Raw genomic sequence first — 22,013 nt, forward strand, 5'->3', positions numbered from 1 at the left:
AAAGAAAAACACTTACCTATTCATTCAACAGTATTTATTGAGGGACTAGTTGAATCTTTTTGCTCTGAGTCAGACCCTGTGCTAGGTGAAGCCCAGCCTACTCCACATTCTCAAATTGCCCTCAGTTGGCCACTTGGCTCCACCAAAACCACCAGTTTTGAGAAAGAGAAGGAATGGGGATGAGAATCTGATACATTAGAGAACAGGGCCTGGGCCCTCATGTGTCACCCTACATCAGGTACAGTGGAGATAGCATTTAAGCTTGGGTGTGCAGTGGGTTTTTTTTGCTACATTTGCTCGTTTGTTGGACCTGTAGCCTAGCCTTTTTGAATGCCCAAGTCTTCGTTTGTACAATTTGAATACTTTTGCTGTTTTGTGTTGAATATATTTATATGAGAAATAATACATGCATGAATTAAAAATAATTAGTGGCAAGAAAAATAAATATTTGTAATCTCTTACCACCTTTATGGAGAGTAGAAACTGAAGGAACTTTCCTTTGCTAATCTTTAGCATACTTAGCATAGTACACTATCAACTGGCAGATACATGTGTGTGCACATGTGTGGCTATGCTCATGCCTGCATGAGTCTCAGTGTATGTGTGAGTGTATATGTATGTTTTGGAATGAAGAAGACTGTGAAGGTGGAACTAAATGGCTCTGTTACAATTGGAGAAGAAACTGAGGCCCAAGGGAGGCATCAAAGGCAAGGGGCTGCAGCAAGGGCAGATTCAGAGTCCCTGAGGGGAAACGTGACCATTGGTGAATGGGATTTGGGAAATGCAATGCTGCACATGTATGATGTAAAAGCACATTTCTGTTCTATGATAACTTTAGCCTAAATTGTTCAGCAATACCTGAGTTTTCTTCTGTTTGAGGGTATACAGCTAGGAGGTGACATGGAGTAGTTATAATACTAAATTCTACTTCAATACTGGCTCCTGAAGGAGCCAAAGAGCCATAGGCTGGATAAAACATCTTACATATGAAAACATATACACTGCCACCATGGTGTGCGTGCGTGTGTGTGTGTGTGTGTGTGTGTGTGTGTGTATAAAATTGCTTTGAAATTCTACACGTGTTCTATACACAGGTCTCAGGACTGAAAGGCATCATTCTTCCTGCCAGAACTTTCTGAGGACAGACCTCAGACCACAACGCATGCAGTTCTGGGAGCTTCTAAGAAGTAGGAACTCAGGTTTATGAAGGAAGGGGGAAAATAAAAGACTAGTAACAGAGGTTAAACAGATCTGTTCTGGGAGGATGCTTTATGCCTCTACCAAACAAGACAGATTCATTCTTCTGATATATAGGACCAGGAACCATACTTTCTCTAAAAATATCAGGGGTAAACTTTCTTCCAAAGATCAAAGGTGTGTGGAGGAAATCTTCAGATCTCACTCAGTGATTAAAAGTATACAAAGTCCCTTGGACTCCTCAGAATTCAGTCTTTCTAAGTGAAATCTCAGATCCCTATTGGTTGAGGTCCCCCTTTGGTTTCTAATGCTTGATCCAGGCTCCTCTGCATTATAAGACAAGTGCTTAATGGTGGAGTATTATGCTGCTCTAGAGAATGTAATTCCATCTGAGGCTGGATGCAACTTCAAGCCAACATGCTGGGTTTCTCTGCCCTGAGGGTTTCAAACATGTAAAGGAAATTATGTGATTTTCTATTGTGGAACATGAACCTTAAAATTCAGAGTTCTCTTTTGTTATATTCCATAAAACAAACTGTTAAACAGACTAGATGAAAATTAATGATGCTACCTGCATTAGCAGCCTTGAGTTACTGTAACAAAATATCTGAGACAATCAACTTAAAAAGAGAAAAGGTTGATTTGGCTCACAGTATTAGAGATTTTAGTCCACAGCCAGTTGTCCCCACTGCTTTTTGACCTATGGTAAGGCAGTACATAATGGCGGGATTGGGCAACATGGAAACTGCTACTACCTCATGGCTGCTGGAAAGCCAAAAGAAAGTGGAAGAGACCAAGTCCCATAATCCCCTTGAGGGCACACCCCCAATTACCTAAGACCTTTTGCTAGACCCCATTTCTTAGTTTCCACTACCTCCTTACAGCACCCCATTGGGAACAAGCTTTTAAACACATGGACTTTTAGAACATTCTAGTTCCAAAATATAGCACTATCTTTCCATAAACACTGAAGCACTATTCATCACTTATAAGGAAGGTAAGAATCTGGGGCAGAGAAGATGGAGAGAGAAACGAGAGAAACACAAATTTCTTCGAGATTTTACCAAGCAGGCTGAAGAAATCTAAAGTCTGGTAGCAGTGTATCCATAGTTGTAATGGATACTAATTTTAAAATATTTTTTGATAAACTATGAAGCCAACTTTCTTTCTGTGTATTTTGTCTGTTATTATGGTCTTAGGAAAGGATCCAAGTGATGTTGCTTTTAGAAAGAAAGTATAAGAAAAGCCATAGTCACATGGAAAAAAGGACAGCCAACCTTTCCTGACCTAGTGCACAGAGGAAGAGGGGAGAGGAAGTGACAATATCAATTACCAGTGTCCTCCCCCTGCCCACCATTCTTTCTCAAATGAGTGCTGAGGTGAAGCAAGGACACTGCTACCTCACTCAGAAGAGGAAGGCTGTCTTGTGTGACCCTTCCTTCTGTTTCCACCCACCTGGGCCCTTCCTCAAGTTCTTGAATAGCCGGGTACAGGACTTTGCAGCTAGTGGTATCGGCAGTGATAAGTGTTCTTCTACTAGGAGATCAGAGGAAATAAGCCCCACATCAGCAGATGCAGAGTGGGGCTTGGGCCAGCCTAAACCAACTACTGGATGGCGGAGTATGGCCAGGATCTGGGGACACCTTGCAGAATCAGGGAGCTTTCCCCAGTGACCCAGACATCATCCATCTGGGCTTGTGTGAAAGTACAAGAAATCTTGCCAGGCACGGTGGTGCTCGCCTGTAATCCCAGGAGCGTGGAAGGCTAAGGCAGGAGGATTGCAAGTTCAAGGCCAGCCTCAGCAACTCAGCGAGATCCTGTCTCTAAATAAAATATAAAAAGGGGCTAGGGATGTGGCTCAGTGGTTAAGTACCCCTGGGTTCAATCTCTATTATATAAAAAATAGCCTGAGCCAGACTAACTTGAGATGATGCCCTTTACTGACAGTTTAGTTTCCTATCACCCTGCCACCAAGTGCAGGATGGGAGATGAGTGTGGTCCAAGAAAATGAGATGAGCTTAGGGAGTACAGCGTTTCCACCCTGGGTATCATTCTCTCTTTATATCCAGGACCAAGAGAGGTTAAGAAGAGCTGGGATTCAAAGCAAATCACCAAGCCCCTATATAAAATTCAGTACTCAAGCTTTAGGAGAGTAGATGAGAGTATAAATTAGTTCAGAAAATTTTTAAAGTAAGGGTTTTTTTTATCTCCTGAAGTGTAGAACCTGAGCTGTGTGTTAAACATGACAGTCTAGAATCACTCATTAACCAAGCATTCCAGGGTCAAAGACCCAGAGCTAAACCCCGTAGAGGTATAAGAGTGAAAGATTTTTATTTCATTCATTCACCTTCTTCCTCTCTGATAAAAATTTATCTTTTTTTTTTCATTCCAGATTTCACTTGGATTCCCTTTTTTAAATAAAAATAGACTTTTTTTTTTATTCCCCAGGAGCTCACAGGGATTCTGTGTGTACACCCTTCCTTCCCTGCTCTACCTTGCTACATTTCATATCATCAGTTCTCCTTCCCTTGCAGGATTCACCCTCACAGGATTGTCATGAGGATTAGATGAGTAAGTGGTTGGCAAATAGTAAATGACCTCCGGGGTTTTTCTTAAAGGGGACTCCTTCAATTAGGAGTACACCAATTATGATGGCTCATTATTAACAATGAATTGATATGGATTGTGAAACTAGACATTTGTTCCTCCATAATTGCCCACTGCCATATGTGCAAAAATAATAACTCAAACAGAATTCTGAATTTTATTACAGAATATATCTAAAATACAATATTTGTTAATTTATAATATGTCATTTGAATGGAAATATACTCTGTACCACAACTATAACATTTTTTATAGATCGTACTTCTTTTACATCTCTAGAATTCAAAAATCACTAAATTACAACATAATTCATGTTGAAGATAACTTTGCTACAAATATATAAGAATTTTAAAAGTTTTTCCTTTAACATCTTAGAATCATGAACATGTATTTTATCTGATTTATATTACATAAAATTGTGACTATTTTACCTGATTTGCTTTCATTGGTCTCTGTATGGCTTTGCACTCAATCATCCCACTTTTCTATGTTTTAAAAATAGCATTTCAACAAACAGTTGTGAGTTGAGTGCTCATCACCCTCTGTGCTGTGAACAAAGTCAAGGTGCTTCATTCACTCCTATCCCTTATATTAAATTCCTGTTATAGAAAGATGATACCTTAAGTAGAGAAGCACCCCACCACAACACTTCTGCCAAGGGTGACACTTGGTCTAATTCTTCACATTTATCCAGTAAGCATGTCAAGTGAGAGATGAAGGGTCCAGAAAACCAGACACAAAGCAGCCAGGGTCCATATCACGAAGGTAGATTTGTGCTTAGCTAAAGGGAAACATCTGAAGATTGACTGTTTGTGTACCAGGTCTGGGACCATCTTATTTAAAGGAAGCTTTGATTTGTCTGTTCTTTAGTGGCTGAGCTGGTCGCCAGTTGTCCACCATCAGCTCTTCAGGTTCACCCTCGAAGTTGAAGTTAAGTTGACGGAATTTTGACATCTAAAAGACATAGCAAAAAGTTTTTAAAGTTTCACAATATTATTTACGTATGTGCTTGTGTTAAGTGTTGACATACATTCCCCAACATTTCAAGTACCTTCTATCAATAGCCAAACTCAATAGATACATAATCACACGTGGACTGTGCATGTATGCTTTCATGTAACAAATCCATTCATAAAAATACCCAGAATCTAAACTTGCTTTCTTATTCTCATTTTAAATCAAACAGCAAAGTCTATAAATCCATGCCTTTATTATGTACCAAATACCAGTTCTCAATCCAAATTAAAATTTTGCTTTTTGCCCCAGGGAAGAAAAAGTACAACATCTGTACAATTAGATAAAAGGCCCAGGATCTGAAAACTCTATGGGCTGAGTGACAGATAAGCTGGCATTCTGCTTAAATATATAGAAACACAAAAATGTATTTTCCCATGCTGGGATTTCAAGCCCTTGTCATGGTTGATTTTTATTCCCTTTTACATCTGTTTCAATGTCCTGGCTCAATGCTGTGACACAGGCAACAGTCAGAAAATATCCCACCTTCTTTGAGGTTGTTTGAAAAGTGGAGTCCCCCTTCCCCTAAATGAAGAAAGATGGTTTGGCCAATGCAGAAGCACATGAACCAGTAGACTTTAACTTGATCTCTGCGCAGTAATATATCTCCAATCATCCCCATGAAGTCAACACTGATATAGGCCATTACCTGTAAGGTATCTGACTACCTTACAGGTACTGCAATGCAAGGAAACTCTCTCTTAAGGGCATCTAGGGTTTTTTGACCACAACAGAATTCTAGCAATATGAAAGAGTTAGTCACCAGGTGTGGGGGCACACTCCTGTAATCCAGTGGCCCAGGAGGCTAAGAGGATCATGAGTTCAAAGCCAGCCTCAGCCATTTAAGGAGGCCTTAAGCCATTCAGTGAAACCCTGTTTCTAAATACAATATAAAAAGGGCTGGGATATGGCTCTGTGGTTAAGCATCCCTGGGTTCAATCCCAAATACCAATAAATAAATAAAGAGTTAGAGTCTGCTTATAAAGTACAATTAAGTCAAAAATTTTTATCAATCCAGTGTAAGTGATGAATATTTCCTTTCTACCACTTAAATTATATTCTCACATTGATCAATTTGACTCATTATTTTAGCAGCAGAGAGACAAAGCCTGAGTAAAGCCAATCAAGGCAGCAGAATGTAGCAGGCCCTTTTATATTCCATACCTAACATTCAGTTCCCCCACACTTGACCATTGATAGATATCTGTCAGATCCCTTTAAGCCACTAAACTGACCATGGCAATCATATTCCCTTCCTGAGGACTGGGTTAGAAGTGGGATGTGAAAGTTTTGCTAGGCTGTGAAGGCTTTTGAAGAAAGGCTTCCCTGTTCCTAGGGAACTAACAGAAGAGTTTTTTCTTTCCTCCTTGAGGTGACTGTACCTGGAGATATGATGTTCAAAGTGCTTTTGCATCTACCAAGTTACTAATGATCAAGGTAAATAAAGAGAATCACAAAAAGAAAGAACCAGAATTCTGGCTTACTTAATCTGAACATGACCCTTCTGTGTTATATGATATGAAGAATATCCCTACTATTGTTATTGTGCTAATATATGCAATGTTTCTAGTTTAATATCACTTTCTACCTTAAAAGGCAATTCAGAGCACAAGGACTAATGGAGTCAGTTCAATAGCTTTTATCTCTCTGGATACTTTTGTGTATGGGTGTGTGTGTACATAATAAATCCATTTGTCATAATAGCTATCAATGGCAGACTTTGGATCTTAAGCTTAATTGTTCTCAGTGAAGGAAAAAAAAAGAATTTTCATGTTTTTAAATCATAACCCAGGCTAGGCATGGTGGTACACACCTGTAATCCCAGCAGCTTCTTGGGAGGCTGAGGCAGGAGGATCACAAGTTCAAAGCCAGCCTCGGCAATTTAACAAGGCTCTAAGTAACTTAGTGAGACCCGTCTCCAAATAAAAACAAAAAAAAAGGGCTGGGGATGTACTCAGTGGCTTAATGCCCCTGGGTTCAATTTCCAGTACCAAAATAATAATAATAATAATAATAATAATAATAATAAATAATAATAATAATAAACCATAACCCAAGCACTACATCTTCAAATAAGATGTGGCATTATAATCTTTGCTTTTGCTACTACTTCAGTAGGGTTGCTCAAATGTATGACAACAAGGCCAATTTTCAAGTCAAGCATATTATTTTTTTGGCCCATTTTGATATACTACAAAGTAAGCTTCCAGTTAGATATAGATTTCCTCTAAAGAAATCTAAAAAATATCTTTAGTATTCATAAGTTAATATTCTAAAGGAGAACACAAGAATAGAGCGTCCTTGCTCCCAGACCTGATTTAATCACAAGCTAGGTGGGTGGAAAGCACTTCAATTTTCCTGAACCTCTGTTTTTCAACACAACCTAGACAGCAAAATGAGAAAGTCAGACAAACACAACCTCTCTTGCACACTGCATATCTAAATTTCTACGATTCCAAAATTTTGTAGGCTTAAATCATACAACTATTCAAACACTTGTCATTTGCAAAGCTGCCCATTGCTGACTCTCTCCTTAAATTATTCATGATGCAACCTCTTGTGAATCCTAAGAAATGTCCATTTTCCACATTTTATCTGTGTGCTATGTGACAGCCCAGGAAAAATCCTTTTGTGTCCACTTCTGTGGATGCTCATCCCTGAGAAGCTGCATTAGTTCTTGAACATGACCATCTACACTGTACAGGTAATGTAAGAGTGTCTGTTCTGAGTCTCTGCAACAAACCCCCTGAATTCTGAGAGATACTTTTTCTCCAAAGCACGACTTTCACCTTCCTTGGGATTCAGAAATCCATTCTTATATAAATGAAACTGCATAAACTTCTATGTGAGTGAGCAGTGGGTTGGGAATTTTCACTGCTATCTGTGTAACCTTGAATCTCATTTCTTTTTTTTTTTTTTTGAGTCATTATTTCCTCATAGCTGATCAAAAAAAAAAAAAAACCACATGCAATAGTGAAAGATACTTTTCTCATTTAATCCTCACAATGAACCTCCAATTTTACAAACTAAACAAACTGTGCCTGGGGCCATGGCTAATAACAACAAATATTTGCTGAATGCGATTACTTGCTGAGTAGTGCTGCAGATACTAGTTGCATGGCTAGAAGCAGCAGGAGGATCAAATACGAGGACTCATTCCAAAGGCCAAACTCTTTCACCTCCACTAAACACTCAATGTCTCCAAGCAGACCTTTCTGTAGAAAACTGACCTGCTCACTGCTGACACTAATGGGTTCCTTGAGCACAATCCAGGTCACACATTCCAGAAGAGGAGGGGTGGTCAGCGAGCCAGGGTAGGTCCAGTAGTCCAGATTTTTAGGAAGGAGGCCACGAGGATCAAAGCCAGTGAAGTCAGAGCTCTTACCCTGCCAGGCAAACCCACAGGTTAATTTTGTCATGTGATCAGAACAGGAGGGCGAAAGGAGACTGCAAAAGATAAATAAATCTACTCCTCTGGAACAGCAAGAAACCTTTTTGTTTTTTTAATACACTATTTCCAGATATGCTGGCAAACAAAGTGAAAAGAAATGAATAGAAAGCATTTGACTTGGACATATTGATTAGGCAGGTGTGAGCAAGAACTGATTATATTCACACGTTCATTTTTCATTTTGTCCTCTAACATATTCATTTATGTTTTCCATTAAGTCATTAGCTGATCACATCTGGTATTTTAAATGTGACTGGTGCCACAAAAATAAATTTTTAAAAATTTTAGATTTCAGTAACAGAAATATATTATCCTTGAAGAGGAGGCCACTGTCTTGCCACGCTATTTGACAGCTAGATCAGAACTAAAAAACTGTGTTTGGCTCTGGACTGAATATCAATAGATGAAAGCAAGAAAGCTTTCCTGGAAGAGTGACAAGGTTGTTCAAAGAGATAAAACTATGTCCTATGAGAATAACTAAAGGGAACTAGAGATAATTATCCTAGGGTAGGTGAAAACCCTAAGGTCATGTGGAAGAGGAGTCGGGTCTTTAAGATATGATTCAAGTGGATCAGGCCAGGAGTGGACGTTGCACATTTCAGAAGATAGATGCTGTTTCAACTTGAGGATAAGCTTTATACAGCTGGGGCTGCCCCTGGTGATGGGCTTCCCATCACTGGGAGTGACTTTAGTGTTTAAGCAGATTCTCACTGACCTCAAACACAGCTCTGTTACAGAGAGGATTTAAACACAGAACATAAATCTCCAACAAGCATGACTTTGTTTGTCTTGTTCATCATTGTATCTCCTGGATTAGCAAAGTGGACTGACAATAGGAAGTACTCAACAAATATTTGCTGTATGAATGAGTGGATAATTTGGCCAGATGATCTTTCAGCCTCCTTGCAATCATGAGATTCTCCAATTCTTTCATTAGGATATTCAAATGATTAGAAGCAAGATTCAATAAAGGCAGTTTTAGAGCTCTAGTAGAATTAGGGTTAACTTTTTGCAGAAAGAAAATATGTAAGCAATATTTTACCTTCATTAACTGTTCACCCAAATACCACATGGCAATATAAAACTTGATCAAAGGAAATTTCTAAAACCAATAAAGTATTGAAAAAAAGGACACCCCCAAAAGCAGCAGAAAATTAAACTTTACCTTTGTTTTAATGGAATCCAGCATATCGAGGACTTTCTGAAGGCCTGGGTTAGCACTGCCAATCTATAGAAAAACACAAGGAGGAAGATAATATAACCAATTTGACGCTCTAGCATTTTTAACTTGGGCAGCACTATCATAAAAGTTCTCTAAGAAGTGAAGCAAAATCTACCACTCTATACATACCACAGTGATCTGTCAGTGTCTTAGCTAGAAGGCACTGACACCCTGGACTTCCCTACTGCTACTTCCCAACCTGCCTCTGCTTCTGCCCTATAGTTAACTCTGAAACAATCTTTTCAGGAGTCCCCAGTGACATTCAATTGCTACAGCAAAGCCTACCCTCAAGCACTTTCCTTCCCTCTCCTCCTTGCAGGCTTTTACAACACCACCGTTCCTTCTTTATAAAGAGTCTCTTGTCCTTCAGCTTCCCCCATGCCCTACCTTGAGTCTCTGACTCCTTGGTAGTCACTGAATCCACCCCTTGCCACTGCCTTCAAGGCCATACATTTTAAAGTTTCTCAGGGTTGTGTCCCAGCAGGTTCGGCAGCTCCTGCTTCTTTGTGTTATCCTGGGATGACTTCAAAATACCTGCAGCCCCCCCAAACCCCACCCCGTCAATATGATGTCAGAGATAGGGAATCGCCAGTCCAGACAGTTTGACTCTCCTCTTTACAACTGGCCAGAGGGCAGCTCAACCTGTAAGGTCCCACTGTTGCTGAAATTCTCCAATACAGAGTCTGTCTTTGAGCCCTCCAGAACTCAGACTTACTTGAGTGTTGTCTATCATCAAACAATACTTTAGTGATCTTAGTCTAAGGTTAATTTAAAACAAAACACATACCTACTAGTCATCTATAGTTGACTTCTTTCTGTTCTTCTAATTTCCATGTAAATACTATCTAAACAACACCTCCCACTTTTGTCTTTCTGCCCTCCAGAAAAAAAGATGGAGAAATGGAGGGAGAAGTAAGCCTGAAAACACTTCAGGGCCAAAGAACGGCATTTCCTCAGCTCTTTTGTAAAACACCTGTTGGAAATGTTCTGTCTGGTCAATCTTTCTTGAAAACAGGAAAAAGAACTGGGCCACCAACTAACCTTCAAAAATATGCCCAACACAGCCAGCCCATCAGGTTGTTCCACAGCTTTTCCAAAATCCTTATATTTGGTGTTCCAGTGAACCAAGTGAAGCTAAAGTCAGAGAAGACAAAAAATCATAGTGAATGATTAACATGATAAAAGCCAGCAGACTTTAATCCAGTGATCATTTCTCCTTAACTAATAGTTACTAAAGAAAAATGGTGGATAATTTTCAATAAAAGCTTTTCCTTCATTTTCAATCTAATTATCTGCTACTTGGTAGAATAGCAAGTGATTTTATCAACAGCTCTAAGATGAAGACATGTTTTGAGAGAAGGCACAAATTTTTTTCTAGATTTATGCTAAAACAAATTCCTCCCATTTGAATTTATTTATTTATTTATTTTTTGTAAATGTTGTCCTTGGGGACACTAGAGAAAGCTTTTTAGCCTTAATTGTAATATTACAATTAAAGGTTATAAGAAGCAAACATGAATGGCCTTTGCAAAAGAAGTGGTTCACTTAGCGTGAGTTGAATTTACAAAATTGAGCTTTTAAAATTAATGCTAACTAGCCATTTACAACCTTTGTTGTTGCCATATCTTACCTCTGCAGCATACGTTGTTTTATCCACAGTGTGTTCAGAACCTTGTCCATCAGATGAGCCCCAGTGAAAGTGAAACTGAATCAATCTGTAGGTGCCATCGAGGGGTCCCCCTTTCAGCGCTGAAATTAAAATGCATGTGTATAATATATCTGTGCACACATACATACACACATGGACACATGCATACACACATACATGCATACTCGTACATCCACACATGAAACACACATTGCTAATATTACTTCATGTGTGTTGGGTAAAGTATAGAAGCTCTTCATAATCTTTGCTTGCTGAGCACAGTGGTACCTCTTCCTGTGGGTTGATTTGGAATCACAGGTTCAGGTCCAGGAGGAAATTTTAAGTGTAACTAACAATTCCTCTGTGCATCACTTAGGATGAAGAGTCCAGGCAGCTACTTGCCAACGGATTGTTCTTCTGCACACACATGCAAACAGGGGACCTTGCATCTGACACTACCCAATGGCTGCCCTAGGACGTATTTCACGGACCTCTGACCCCAGTTAAGACCAGAATTTTTAAATTTATTAATATACATTCTATCGATCTTAACTTTATAAAATCTAATTCTCCTTACACTCCTGCTAACCTGTTTTGTCTCCTTAAAATTTTAATGAACCTCTTTGACTTTATTTCCTCACCTATAAAATGGATATATTCATTTATTTCTTCACTAATAATGTACACATCAACTTTTATGTTCAGTGTTATATGCTTTGTTATCTCCAAGAACTTAAAAGTGTATAATAACTATACCCAGATTATACCATTCCTGGTATTAATTTAATTTTATTCAGTAAAATCAGTACCAGAAACCACATTTTTAGATTGTATATATCTGTAGATAATTAACAAGTTGTGTCTTGAGAGAAGATTATAATAGTGGGAAATTGCTATAAAAAATTCTTTGTTTATCTTATATGTATTAGTGGGAATATATATATATAAATATATATATATATATATATATATATATATATATATTTACAAGTAACTTAGTTCTACAATTTATTTACCTAGTACTCAAATTAAAATAGCTGTTGCTTTAAAAGTTTTTTATTAGCCTTCACTTTTAATTTCAAAAAATAGTGAACTCAAATTTACTTTGGATTTTCAAGACAAAGGGACCCAGTCTGTACAATAAAGTTTGTTCGCTTCATTTCACTTAAATATGCTCAGATGGTAGCAACATCCATTCATCTATTCAAAGTAAAAGATGAAACTGGATGGAAGTTGTTTAGGCATCATGGCTTTTCTATGGCTTTTGATATATTCAGGTTGCCAGCTTTGCTTTATAATAGGTTAGAAAAAATAAGAAGAATGAAAACAGAAAGAATGAATGATAAATGATGTTATGTTACAGATCTATTAAGAAACACAAATTTGAATGTATTCTGATAAAATTACATCCCTTGAAACACAAAAGCAAATCATAAAAGTTTATATTTGTCTGATAATTCCATATAGAAAGAATAGCCTTAGCCCCAATATCAAGCTTTCTCTGAAACAGAAGAATCCCTTTTCTTTGTCAATAACATACCCTTAAAAATGAAATACATATTTATAAAATGTCTATATGGAAAATTCTTTTATAATAACTCTTTAAGGAACAAATTGGCTGATTGTAAAAATCAGATGCCATTTGTAACATCATTAGTGCTATCAAGTGACAAAACAAATTAAATAAAACTATATTAAAGCATCTGAGATAACTGATCTTTCTAAATGTATTTCCTTTCCTCCTGTAGAGAATCATACCAGGATCTTAAATTTTAAAGAGAATAAAACTTACTGTTATTCTCTTTCTTGTAGGCCCTAAAATTGTGACCTAATTTACTTGTTTCATAGAACATTTAGAATTAGGCAAGAGCTAGATATAAGCTTTTACTTAAAAAGGCTTTGTGAACACCAGAAAAACAAGCAGGAAAAAAAAAAAAGTGTTCTGTATTCAGTGATTAAATACATTCAGTGCTTATCGGTTTTCACCAGATACCTGGGTTTAGTCCCTGTTAAAAGAAAACTTATTATGCATTTAGAAGCCCACTGTAATTAGGAAGGGTTACTAAATCATTAAAATTTAATTACTACAAAAAGCAGTGGGTTTGATCTTCTTTACCTGGTTATTTCTCAGCAAATTCTGAGCAATGAGGTTAATCAATTATATAACTGAAAAACATTGTTATAATAATAAATTACCATAAACTCTTGATAAAGGTAGCATATATCTTTTTGAGAAACAGAAATGACAACATTTTGGTTAAATATAGGAGATTAAATAAATAAATAAATAGGCCTGGATTGTAATATAAATTGCTATATGATATTTTCTAAACTGTCCCAGCTTTTAAAAAATACCTCTTTCTAATGCAAAAATATATATTTTTTAAAATGGTGAAAATTGCCAGGCATGGTGCCTCAAAACTGTAATACCAGTGGCTCGGGAAGCTGAGGCAGGAGGATTGCAAGTTTAAGACCAGCCCCAGCAACTTATTGAGGCCCCAAGCAACTTATCAAGACCCTGTCTCAAAATTAAAAAAATATTACAAAGGGCTGGGGATGTGGCTCAATGGTTAAGCATCCCTGGGTTCAAGCCCTGGTAGAAAGAAAGGAAGGAAGGAAGGAAGGAAGGAAGGAAGGAAGGAAGGGGCAGAATTTACCGAGTGTACATTTTTTTTCTGTATAATCCAGCCAGACCAGTAGAACTCTACAAAGTGTATGATTTGCTATATCACAGAAACATGTTCCATGAGGGATAGAGAGATATAGTGAGGCTTTCTATTTTTTTTTTCAAACTCCAAAAATTTAATTTAAATTCAAATAACAACATCAAGGACTCCAATTTTAATTTTCATGATCAGCCATCAGTTAAATATTATATATGTATATATAATACAATATAAGCACTAAGTATGGTATTATAGAATGATCTGTGTTTATTACTTGAAAAATTGTTAAATTATTTATTTTTGTTAAAAATAGGAGATTCAGTAATACTGAAATAAATCAGACTTCCCACAAAAATAGAAATTTAAAATTTAGCATTTTGGGATATTTTTCACCCTAATCACTATTACTTCTTAAGACATCTTCAAATAGCAAACTAAAGACCTTTAGTGTATGTCAATAATCTCTCTTAAATCCAAGAGCTAAGTAAACTACTCCCAATTATCCTTAGTTTAAAAACTAAAATATATGTAATTTTTTGTTAATAAAGCAAATCAATAATTCCACAGAAAACATAGCATTTCTAGGAGCTGAATAATCTCTGTGAATATCTTAACATCTTAAAATCATACATCACTATATGTACTACTGATTAAATCATACATGTTTAGCTTGTTGACAGTAGCCAATAATCCTAGGACTTCATGTCAGTGCAGACAAAACTAGCAGAAAAATGCCCATATTTTAATTCTTTTCAGTGAGATATTTAGCTGTCACTTTCAACTACATTAAGCAGTCAAAATTCAAGAAAATGGAAGTTTAATTTAACTCATACAGTAATTGCATAGGAGTAAAACTGATACTGATTAACATAATTAACTAGTACGCTTAAAAGGCTTTGGTCAGTTTTCCAGCTATTTAGGGTTCTGATCCCATTAACTGAGCACATGAAAAGCCCTTTCATTTCATTTCTGGTTGTTAAGGTTCCTTTTAATTTATGCTTGCTTGTGAAAGGAAAATTTTACAACTTCAAAAGCTAGTCCCTGAAAATCAAGCAGGATCCCTGTACAAAGACCCATTATGTCAAACAGACAATGTTCTGCTTGAAAAGAGTACAGGTAAGCTTCCTTCCTTCTTTTTTCTTGAAATAAACAAATTTAAAAATTCCAATTTCAAAAATAAATACATAAAACAGAAATCAGGTGGGAGTTAAAAATAAGCTGGCCCAATAATTCTGGCATTGGCTTTCAATTCTTGCCATAACTTTGCAAAAAAGCAGGACAGTTCTAAACTCATTAATATAAGTTAATAAGTTAGCAGGAGTAAATAATTTGACTAGTATTCTTTTCCACCAGAAAAAAAAAATCTGGCAGTAAAACATCTCAAGCTGGGAGAGTTATTTTTTAATAACTTAAAAATTACCTAACAGGATTAGCAATTTTTCATTAATTCAAGGTGGTATATTTAAAGGGGTTTAGAAAACTGATGAGAACTTGAGCCTAAGCTTCCAGTTAAAGCCTATAATTCCACCCTTATTTCCATCCTATTTTTTGTTAAAAAGAATTATCTCCAATGTAAACATAACAATAAACTCAACCAGCTCAGTTCCTGACACCCAAGGACTTAAGGTGTTATATTGTTACATTAGGACATATTAGAAAACCTAAATTTATGGGAAGTTCTAGAAGGCTAAAATCTTATCAAAGGAGGAGAAATGTATATGAACTGAAGCAGTTAAATGCAGAAAATAAGAGGTAAAGAATGTCTAAAATTATTAACACCATAAAGATCACTCCTAACTAAAGGGCTGTTAAATGGTTAATTTTTAAAACAATTAAGTGACCAAAATGAATGAATAATTTTTAAAGGTAAGTGTAAGAAAAGTACATTAGCTTTCCAAAACCTGGTATGTACAAACTAAACGTTAACTATGATTATCATTCAAATTCTATTTTTAAGAGATTGCCATTTAGTCTTTCCAGTAAACTAGGCAAGAGAAGACTTAGCAAGTTATTTAAACTCGAGCTTTCTGTTTCTTCATGTTTATTTTAAGTGGGTTGACTACAGGATCTCTACCATTTGTTCCAGCTTTGAGTCTAGAATTCTTTAAGAAATAAATAAAGTATAAAGGCTATTTTTCTTCATGGTATTGTTATTTTTTAATCAACCCTGTAGATGGATTTTCCATTTATATCAAATTTTAGTATATTCTTCATACTTGTTTAACCAAAATGACTGAAAGAGAAACGTGGCAAAATTACAAAGGAATCTTTCATGGCAAGAGAGAACAAGTCTTTGTGTGTTGGGGTTGGGGGTTACTGGGGATGAACCCCAGAGGTGCTCTACCCCTGAGCTACCTCCCCAGCCTTTTTTATTTTATTTTGAGACAGGGTCTCCCTAAGTTGCTCAGGCTGACCTTGAACTTGCATCCTCCTGCCTCTGCCTCCTGAGTTACAGGATTACAGGCATGTGCCACCACTCCCAACTAAGTCTTTCTAATACTCATTGCTGACCCTTGTTTTTGTATACTTTCTTGCCTTTCTAAAGTACATACTGTGTACTCTTCTTAGGTCCCTGGTGTTTCCTAGTTCCCTTTGCCTGGAATCTCTCCCAAGACATCAAAATCCTTCAAGTCTCTACCTATGACTATTTATTCCAAAAATTCCTGACTACTCAGACTCCTAAGCCTCCCTCATGTTTCCACAGTTCCTTGGAATACTGTCTTCTTGTATTTATCAAAGTAATTTTCAGTGTCTGTTGTTTCTGGGTCCTTCTATTTTAGGCAGTCTCAGCCCACACTGAGCTCTGGGGATGAGGAAGGGACCCAAGTACCCATCCTGCCTTCATGACACTTAGTTTATCAAGTGTTCAATCTATGTTACTAATCAAATTTTTTTTTTTGTACAAGAACTGGCTGGATAATACATGTGTCTCTTAAAACATGTGTTAAAACCCCTACCTAATCCATTAGTTTGTATTATGTTTCATTATCTAAACATGGCCATTATTCCCCAGAAGAAATAGCTGAAAAACATGTGATTAGGTCTAATCAGTTACTGCTTATGTAGAAAGGTTATATATATACATGATAAAATTCAAACTATATAACTTCATAAAAAGAATCAATGCATATTTAAAATAATAAGTCAGATGTTTGGGAATATATAAAAATAAAATTTTAAACTACCAAGTGTAGGAAGTAACCCTAAATGGTATTAAATTAAGGTTTCTTCAGAATTTTATCACAAGTACAACAGCTACAGCAATTGCCTAATAATTGTTTGCTGAGGAACTGCTATGTACCTGGCACTGGGCTAGGTGCTTCATACAAACTGTCCTATTTAATCTTTCCTCGGTGGCAGATACTACTGTTATTCCACTTTTAATTTAAAAACCTTAAAATTTAGGGAAGGTATTATCCTTCCCCAAATCACTGAGATAGTTAGTGGCAGAGCTTGAATTCGAATCCAGGTCTGTTGGATTCCAATTGGCACTCACAGCCATCCTACCATAGGCTAAAATCCATTTTCCAGTAATGCACACTACTGGAATAATTTATTTTCACAGTCTCCTTTGTAAGGAATATATAAAGAGCTACTTCATCTGGTTCCATTTGTTTCTTCATTGTTTAAAAAAATTAACTATGCAATTTCTATGTAGCATCCAATAAGGTAAATAGTTGGTTTGACATTGTATCTGTTGCCAATAATTGTGGCCTTAAAAAAATAGTTGTCAGCTATGGACTAAAGTAGCTCATCTGTTTTGGTTTTTATATGACTAAACATGAAACTTTATATCATCCTTTATGTATATAATAGAAATCTTGAGACCATTGACCATACTATAAATATATGGTAGTTTTTATAAGAAAAAGGAAATTGTTTTATGTTTAATCAGTTGAGCAGTGTTTCTTTGGAATGGAGAAATTCTTGGGAAAAGCAAGAATTACTGGAGACGCATCATCAATGTATATCCTCGACTTGATTTTAATCATAATGCCAGAAAGTGTGTGTGTGAGAGAGAGCATGTGTATGTTTCCTGTTTGTCTGTCTGTATGTCTAACTGTGTCTGTGTATACTAAGAGAAATACATAGGGAACATGTACATAGGTTGAAAACATTTCTCAAATGATCTCCACATTATATCTAATTAAATTGTCTTCCAGAATTACTGTTTTAGAAAGCCAAGTGTCCAAAGCTTTTTAAAATAGGGGAAGATGAATGTTGTTTTTCAAAACTGAACTGAATATACTGTACAGCTACTTGACTTATTTAGTTTTAATTATATACTATATAATACATTAGTATTGTAGACCATTACTCCAAAACTCACCCACCCCACTCCCATGTCACCACCAACACGTGTTTGCAAGACCATTTCATTCAATGACCTTCAGAGGAAAACACTCAGGAAAATAGGGTACTGGCAATTAAATCAACCAGTGAGCAAGAAAAGCAGTTACTATGACTAAATGGGATTGTTCTCCTTTTTCTAAATAAAATACAAGAAGCATTTAGTGGCATCCTGTAAATAGCTGTATTACAAATAACCTATGGTAATTGGATTTATGGGTAATGGGTCAGGTATGTTTACTAATTCTAATAAAACATCTTGGTTTGTGGAATGAACTTCTAGATATAGACCAAGATAAACTGCCCCCTTTATCACACTAGCCCAAAGTAAGAAATATCATAAATACAATGCTCTCCAAGAATCTTAATATTTAAAATTGTCTAGTTTTCATCACTTTTCTTATTGCTACTTTGAAAATAATGCACATGAACATATATTTTTTTAAGGGAAAGGCATCAATTCCAAAGACAAACATTTTAGAATTAAACTTAAGAAGTTACATTTTTGCAAATTTCATTGTTACTGATCTGATGGGGGTGGGGGGATTCCCTTTTGTGACTTACCACAGGCAGATCACAGTTACTCTATGCCCTACACAGAAGCCAAGAATTTTAGAAAGGAGACACAGTCTCAGGAAACTTCAAATTAATTAGCCTACTTCTTTGAGTCTGGGACCTAATGAAGCCTATTAGAGTGGCATCTTAGGGACTAAGACAAACTGTAGTATTAAAGAGTTTCCTATCACTGCTGGACTTCTTCCACTAAGGTGGGAATACAGCTACTAGCTAAAGGGCACACTTTAAACACTAACCTGCTGTGTCCTGAGAGTCATCAAACTCCACGTTGAAAGAATGACCATTGTTGACAATCCTCCGAGAAGTGGGTTGCTCATAGCAAAGGCACAGAGGTTTCAGGGAAGGGTCATGCTTGGCTATTTTGGTGTCAATGTTAACAGGGGACTGACGCTCTCCCTTGGCAATGGGGAAGTCCTTATGCCAATGTTCAGGTCCTGAAAGGTGAGAAGACACATGTGAATACCCCAAATGCTTGGACGGATATAAACCCAGACCCCCAGAAAGAGGCAAGGGTTCCAAAATCAATCAGTTCAGTTCCCATTTTGGTGTTACCACTTAATATTAGAAAAACCTTTGAGAAAACAATCTATGCCTCAGTTTCCTCATTTGCAGAATGTGATAAAAATATTATAAGCTTATCTTATAGATGTTGTGAGAATTAGAGTCAATACACATAAAGCTTTTAGAGCAAAGAGCATCATATAAATATTAGCGATTTTCATAGTCATTTTACTTCTCAGAAACTGAAATCAGCTTGTGGCTGGGATTTGGGATATGCCAGCTCACTCAAAGTATCCACACAGCGCCTGGTTCCTCCCTCGTGTCCTCGCACTGGATGAAAGGTCAGAGCCACTGCTCATGCACCTTCTTTAATAGTCAAGAGCCCCACAAGGGGAGTCCCCCGCCCCCGCCCCGCTCGCCTAAGACGCACCAGACGCATCATTGTCTTCCCTTGGCTTGCTCGGGGAAACCCAGATCTATGGCCATGATAAAGCCCGGATCTTGGTCACTGAACCCCTAGCATTGGAAGTCGAGAAATGAAGGGGGAAACTCGAGAATCAGAACAATGTATTCAAAGCAACTCCAGAAAATGCCCCGGGACAGTTGGTGCGGGGAATCTTAGCCACAGGTGGTGCTGAAGCAGACAGGATGGAAGAGGGGCTTAATTTCTCTGTGATCAACTAAAATTTTCCGTTACTACCCTTCCCCGCAGCCTCCTAGATCAGGTTAAAGTGTCCCAGCTCCGGACCCAGGAACGACTGTCCTCGGGTCCTACGGACGGGGGCCTCGCCTGCCTCTCCCGGGCCCTGCGCGCTGCCTGCGGACGCCGGGATTCCTCGACAGTGCGAAGGAATTGGGGCGATGGGGGCATCCTGGGCGCAGGGGAGCCGCGGGCGAGGCTGGCGCCCGGGGCGCACCTGAGCCTCCGGCTCTCCGGAGCCTCCCGCGCTCCCCGCGCCCGCGGTAAACAGCAGGTGCGGGCGCTGCGGGGCCTGGGCAGGCATCCAGGATCGGGCCCCGGCGCCGCTAGTCGCCCGCACTCACCGTTGTGCTTGCCGTATCCCCAGTGATGGGACATGGTCGCGCCGGCGGTCGGGGCAAGGCAGGAGTTGGCGCCTGTCTAGCGGTGGCTGTTCGGGAGCCTGCACGGTGCGTGTCCGCGGGTCGCACTGCCACCGGCTTTTATAGGCTCCCGCCAACTTCGTGCTCTGGGGCGGCCCGGGGGAGGGGACCCTGGATGGACCTGAGCGACAGGGGAGGAGGTGACGGGCGGAGGTGATCTCCCAGTGCTCGGGGCGGGCTGGGCTGGCGAGGCGCCGGGGGCGGGGAAAACGCCCTCGCGGCGGGCGTCCGGCCGGGCTGGGGAGCTTCTGTCTTACCGCCCAGCTCCCCTCGGCCAGTGGCCGGGGCCCCGGGTTCCTGGGAGAGCCTCCGAGCTCTCGGTGCGCGGTGACTGTGGTGGTGGCGGCGGCTCCCGGTTCCTCCGTCCAACCGGGGCTGCGGATCGTCTATGCGCACCCCATCCCCCTCCGGAGCACCGAGTCTGGCAGAGGCGCTGACAGCTGGGGACCCGGGCCCCGGGTGCCCTTCATCTTCTGTCCCCATTATGAGCGTATCCCAGGCGTTGGAGACTTGCGGTCCCGCCCCATCGGCCCGACTCGCGAGGGGTTTCCAACCGAGGGTTCACTCTCAGGTCTCCCGGGCCTGGGGCTGGCTAGGTTAGGAGCTTTGACCTTGGGGCAAATAGGGATACGGTCCTTGAGGCGTAGGGGAACGTACAGCTCTGGGTGTTGAGAACCAAGCGCCCTCTGCTGGACGGCTGTGGGATAAAGCGAGACGGGAGCCGCGGTCTCCTGCCAGCGCGCCCGCAGGAGGCCTGGGATTGCATTTCCATGTAGCTCAGCAGGGCCTCGCTTAAAGTGCTTATTTTCTTCTACTTTACTACTTCTTTTATTTAAGAAATTAACTTTGGGGGAGGTGAATTCCTGGTTGAATACATATTGATTTAAAATCACCAAAACCTCAAAATACCACTTTTTTTTTTTAAGGGAAAATCAGGTAAAAGAATGTCTTTCAAAGAGGTGGAACTTTCTGCGGAATTTTTATCTGGCATACTTAGGAAATCACTCAGAATAATTTAATAAAAAGGAGACTTTTCTAGGGCAGGCGCCATTGTGATTTTCGTGCGCTGTAAGGCAGTTTGCATTAGTAGTTCTTTTCTTGTTTCTTTGACCTAAAACTGATTTTAAGAAAGCAGATTTTCCTGGACACCTAAAACTATTGTGGACCTGAGGCCCTGTGATTACTGTGCCCAATGGGAAAGTCTGACCGTTTTAAATGGAGAAAGAATTCTATTTGCCACAAAAGATTTTGCCACAAAGATACAGAGGGGTGGGGGGTGGGGGGGCCTGTTCTGTGGTCTCTGTGATCTTTTGAGAGCATAGTATAAGAATTGAACTGAAGTAGGATGTCACTATTTGTGATTGTATCAGCCTTAATATCACATTACTAATATTTAAAAATCTATATAAAATAAATGGATAAAGTAGTACTGCAAATTTTTACAGTGTCGATGACAAAATCATTACCTATTATTTATTTCAGTCAGTTCTACCCACAAAGAAAAATGATTCATGTGTAGATTTCCTTGTTCTATCCTAAAACTATAAAATTGTATTCCTCTGCATAAGTGGGTCTTTTGGTTGATGTCACAGGGAATTCTTGGGCTAAAGAGCATCAATGAATTTTTAAGACTTCTAGGACCATTTACAAAATATAGTT

General features: G+C 38.7%; 1 protein-coding gene across 2 annotated transcripts; it reads right to left on the reverse strand.

Moving 5' to 3' along the window:
• Positions 1 to 3,947: 3,947 nt before the first annotated feature.
• On the reverse strand, positions 3,948 to 20,988 carry Ca2 (carbonic anhydrase 2). Of its 2 annotated transcripts, none has more exons than XM_026382926.2 (7): positions 20,612 to 20,988; positions 18,968 to 19,165; positions 11,122 to 11,240; positions 10,533 to 10,625; positions 9,435 to 9,497; positions 8,049 to 8,204; positions 3,948 to 4,758 (listed from the first exon to the last, which is right to left on the reverse strand). In XM_026382926.2, the coding sequence occupies exons 1-7, from the start codon at positions 20,835 to 20,837 to the stop codon at positions 4,639 to 4,641; spliced, it is 975 nt and encodes a 324-aa protein (XP_026238711.2). In that variant the 5' UTR covers positions 20,838 to 20,988; the 3' UTR covers positions 3,948 to 4,638. The 2 variants fall into 2 exon arrangements, with proteins under 2 accessions (XP_026238711.2, XP_026238721.1); XM_026382936.2 differs by lacking the exon at positions 20,612 to 20,988 and adding an exon at positions 20,277 to 20,594.
• Between the last annotated feature and the right edge of the window lie 1,025 nt (positions 20,989 to 22,013).

Source organism: Urocitellus parryii, chromosome 7, assembly GCF_045843805.1.
Source record: "Urocitellus parryii isolate mUroPar1 chromosome 7, mUroPar1.hap1, whole genome shotgun sequence".
Lineage (NCBI taxonomy): Eukaryota > Metazoa > Chordata > Mammalia > Rodentia > Sciuridae > Urocitellus > Urocitellus parryii.

Bases quoted from the DNA above. Each gene is read 5' to 3' on its own strand.
- Ca2 (XM_026382926.2), bottom strand. From the start codon at position 20,837: ATGGGGACAGAAGATGAAGGGCACCCGGGGCCCGGGTCCCCAGCTGTC. The intron at 9,498-10,532 runs GTTAGTTGGTGG...GTTTTTCTATAG, and splicing joins TGTTGGGCATATTTTTGAAG to ATTGGCAGTGCTAACCCAGG. The intron at 8,205-9,434 runs GTAAAGTTTAAT...TTTGCCTGGCAG, and splicing joins TGGATTCCATTAAAACAAAG to GGTAAGAGCTCTGACTTCAC.